We start from the raw sequence: 4,122 nt of genomic DNA on the forward strand, positions 1-4,122 counted from the left end.
TAGTTTGGGGAGAGAGGATTTTTTTTTATTAAAAAAGACTATATTTTACTTCCTCACTTCTAAAGGCTGATTAGATGGGGTTGGGGGCCGGGGCGGGGGAAGGATGGAGAATATTTTGAAACGGGTTAAAATATTAAGTGGTAGAAGCCAGCGTGGTGTAAAGCCCTGGACGGCTATATGAGTGTGCCTCAGGGAACACGGAACGGTGTACTTAGGTTAAAGAAAATAAGACATTTGAGAAGTTTACACATGTCTCAAAACAAAAAAAAGATTGCGAAATAGGCTGAAACTGCAGTTTTGTGGAGTTTGTGGAACCTAGTTCCACCACCGCGGTCACGAGATTAAATAATTGATTTCCTCCTAAGGATTCCTTTAACCATTCATTTTTAATAGGCTAAGATGTCCCGACAGGTTTTAGTTTTGTAAATATTTCAGCCCAGCTCAAGTTTCTTGCCAGGCCAAACTCCCGAGACCCCACAGTAGAAGTGATTCTTCTCGCCAACAGACACCAGCCTCCATGGGCCCTGGGCTGAGCTCTGCTCCCGTCCTTCTTTCCTTTCCTTGGACAGCTGCAGTAAGCACTGGTGACGTGTAAAGAGCTTTTTTTTTTTCCTCCCCTAAAGGAGATGGTGTGTCCCCACGTTGTGACTTTCAAATGATCGCCCCTTGGAAATTAAAAAGTTGAAGAGTTGGGGACACAGGGTGATCCTCTCTCCTGCAGGAGAACGGGTCCAAAACCTGTGAGCCCACTGTTGGGTAGGGACTGTATATGTTGCCAACTTGTACTTCCCAAGCGCTTAGTCCAGTGCTCTGCACACAGTAAGCGCTCAATAAATACGATGGATTGATTGAATGTCGTGGTCGGCTGACTCCCGCTTCGTTTTCCCCTTAATGTACGGGGTAAAAAAGGTGACACATCTAAGCACTCTAGAAGTTTTAAAAATTAACGTGTCGCCTCTTCGGCCCCTTCAGTTACCAATCCAGAACGCGTTCCCCAATCCCTTCACCCTCACCCCCCCACCAAATCTGTTACAAAATTGCCAGGAGTCACTGAGATGCCGGTTATAAAATTTATTGATCTCTCTCGTTTGGGGAGTTTTCAAGGGTAAAATCTTTAAAAAACCTGACACACACACACACAAAATAACCTTCCCCCTCCCCCAAACTCTAGAGAACATTTGCTTCTTGCGCCGATCAGTCCCAACAGTTTACGGTAGGATTCCCAAACTCCGCATCGCCACCCGAGTATTTTTTTCTCCCTTTACAGAAGTTCGCAAGCCAGAGGGGGCGGTGGGAAGAAAAAAACAAAAAACACGCACACACACAACTCGCTATAAATTAAAAAAAAAAAAAACCTTGCGACCCGCACAGCTTCGTGTGGCAATTCATTCTAAAAAGTTTTAAAAGAAAAAAAAAACAGCTACACAGTTTTGGATGACAGGAGGGGTGCTTTTTCTTTTTCTGCAAACCAGTGTAAACATTCGAGTCCGCTGAACCGCGCTGTCCCCCATCCCCTCTCTCAGAGAAGCAGCGTGGGCCGGTGGGAAGAGCCCGGGCTTTGGAGTCAGAGGTCATGGGTTCAAATCCCGGTGGAAAGAGCCCGGGCTTTGGAGTCAGAGGTCATGGGTTCAAATCCCGGTGGAAAGAGCCCGGGCTTTGGAGTCAGAGGTCATGGGTTCAAATCCCGGCTCCGCCCGCGGTCAGCGGTGTGGCTTCCCTTCTCTGGGCCTCAGTTTCCTCATCCGCAAAAGATGGGGGTTGAGATTGCGAGCCCCACGTGGGACAACCTGTTCACGCTTAGAGCATTATTATAGACACCGCCCCCCCCCCCAAAAAAAGCGTCGACAAGGGGTCAGAGGAAGATGGGCAACTTCCAATCAATCAATCGTATTTATTGAGCGCTTACTGTGTGCAGAGCGCTTAGAGAGGGGGGGGTCGGGAGAGTTGGTGCCGTCCGTCGAGTTTGTCTTTTCGGTGGGTGGGTGGGGGCAACGGGTAAAGGAACGGATTTCCTTCCGAGGGGGGTGGTGGTGGTTTGAAAGTCTACGGGGGTTCAGATGTGGGTGAGCGGCACCGTGCCGTTGACCCCTGACCCGGCCGTCGGGTAGTGCTGGTGGACGCCGTGCAACCGTCCGGCCTGCAGGGAGGAAGCGTCTGTGGCGTCGCCGCCGGGCGGCAGGTACATGCTGATCATATCCCGCAGGTCGCCCAGGCAGGCCCGCTGCGACGAGTGCGAGTGCGAGTGCGAGGTCAGGGTGGGAGGGGGCGAGCTGGGCTCCGACTTGACGGCGGGGCCCAGGCTCATGGTGGCCGTGGCGGCGGAGGAGGAGGAGGCGGCGGCCGTGGGCTGCTGGCCGTAGGAGGCCGGAGCCACGGCCCCGTAGGCGGCGGCGGCCGCGGCCGCTGCCATGTAGCTCTGAGCGGCCGGCGGCAAGACGGGCCCGTACTGCAGGCCCCCCATGTCGTAGCGGTGCATCTGCGGCAGCTGCGGGCTGCCCATCCCCGGGTGCTGCGCGTAGCCCAGCTGGTCGGGCATCAGCGAGTAGGCCCCGTTGGTCCAGCCGTTGACGTGGCCGTAGGGGTCCAGCCTCTGCCCGACGCCCACGGGGCTGCCGACGGCGGGCCCGGCCCCCGGCCCCAGCAGGTTGCCCGGCAGCGAGTACTTGTCCTTCTTCAGCAGCGTCTTGGTCTTCCTCCGGGGCCGGTACTTATAATCCGGATACTCCTTCATGTGCACGGCGCGCAGCCTCTTGGCCTCGTCGATGAAGGGCCGCTTCTCGGCGTCCGTCAGCAGCTTCCAGTCGGCGCCCAGCCGCTTGCTGATCTCCGAGTTGTGCATCTTGGGGTTCTCCTGGGCCATCTTGCGCCTCTGGCCGCGGGACCAGACCATGAAGGCGTTCATGGGCCGCTTGACCCGGTCCTGGTCGCCCGCTGCTCCTCCTCCTCCCGCTCCTCCTCCTCCTCCGGCCTTGCCGTTGGCCCCCGGGCCCGCGTTGCCCCCCGCACCGCCCGGGGCGGGAGGCCCGGCCACGGGGCTCTTGATCTCTCCTCCGTCCAGCATGCCGTACATGGCCGGGCCCTGCAGCAGGTGAGCCAGCTCGGACGAGGGCGGCGGGGCCGGGGGGAAAAAAGTGCGCTGACTTCCTCGGCCTCCCCCCTTCCCTCCTCTCCGGCCGCCGGGGGTGGCCCCCAAAAGCGCCAAAACCACCACACACACGCACACGAGAAAAAAAAAAAGAGAAAAAAGCGCAACCTCTCCCCCCGCCCCGCACCCAAAAAACAACAACCACCGCAAAAACAAAACCTGGGGACTCTCCTGGTGCGCTCCGGGTCCCCGGCGGCCGCTTAGTCGCTCTAACTCCCTTTCTCAATTAGGGGGGATGGACTTTGATTGACGGCCTATAAATGAGCGGGAGGCAGCCAATCAGCGCCCGCCCCGCCGGAGGGGAGTGGGGTGGACCAGCTGGTTAAAAAAAGTTGGCAATTGGGAGGACCCCCCCTTTTTTTTTTTCTTCCTCCACCCCCATCCCTTCCCAACTCCGCGCTGGGGTCAAGGGATTTGGCTTGTCCCCCGGCCTGGGGGGAAGGGGAGAGGAGAGTGTTCCCGCTGCCAGCCGAGGGAAGAACGCGGGAGTCTTGCCCGGGTTCAATAAAAGCAACTCTTCCCGGGACTTTTGGGGAGAAATGTTGGAGAGAAAACGGGAACCCGGTCCCTTTCCCCCCGGTTGGAAGGGCCGGGGGGCGGCCGTGATGGAGGGGACCGGCCTTGGGGAGGAGGTGGAGCCGCGGAGAACAATAGCTCCTCCAGAAGAGAGTTTTGTTTTTCCTCTGCTTGCCGGATTAGGTGCTAAAGAAGTGCGAGGGAGGGGCGTGAGCGGGCTGGACGCCCCCGCTCCCGCAGCGCCGGGGGGTCCCAAACGGCCCCCGAGCTGCTGCACTGTTGTTTGTGCCGACTCCTGCGCTCCGGGACACAGGCCTCCCGCTCCTCCCTTAGCAGCAGCAGTAGCTTCTCAATCAATCAATCAATCAATCGTATTTATTGAGCGCTTTCTGTGTGCAGAGCGCTTGGGAAGTCCAAGTTGGCAACATATAGAGACGGTCCCTACCCAACAGTGGGCTCAC

The 4,122-nt window shown here is 57.3% G+C and overlaps 1 protein-coding gene across 1 annotated transcript; it reads right to left on the reverse strand.

Moving 5' to 3' along the window:
- Positions 1–1,915: 1,915 nt before the first annotated feature.
- SOX3 (SRY-box transcription factor 3) lies at positions 1,916–3,228 on the reverse strand. The gene has a single exon (XM_038748377.1). It carries the CDS (start codon positions 3,068–3,070, stop codon positions 2,054–2,056), a length of 1,017 nt encoding a protein of 338 aa, XP_038604305.1. The 5' UTR covers positions 3,071–3,228; the 3' UTR covers positions 1,916–2,053.
- Between the last annotated feature and the right edge of the window lie 894 nt (positions 3,229–4,122).

Source organism: Tachyglossus aculeatus, chromosome 6 (genome assembly GCF_015852505.1).
Source record: "Tachyglossus aculeatus isolate mTacAcu1 chromosome 6, mTacAcu1.pri, whole genome shotgun sequence".
NCBI lineage: Eukaryota > Metazoa > Chordata > Mammalia > Monotremata > Tachyglossidae > Tachyglossus > Tachyglossus aculeatus.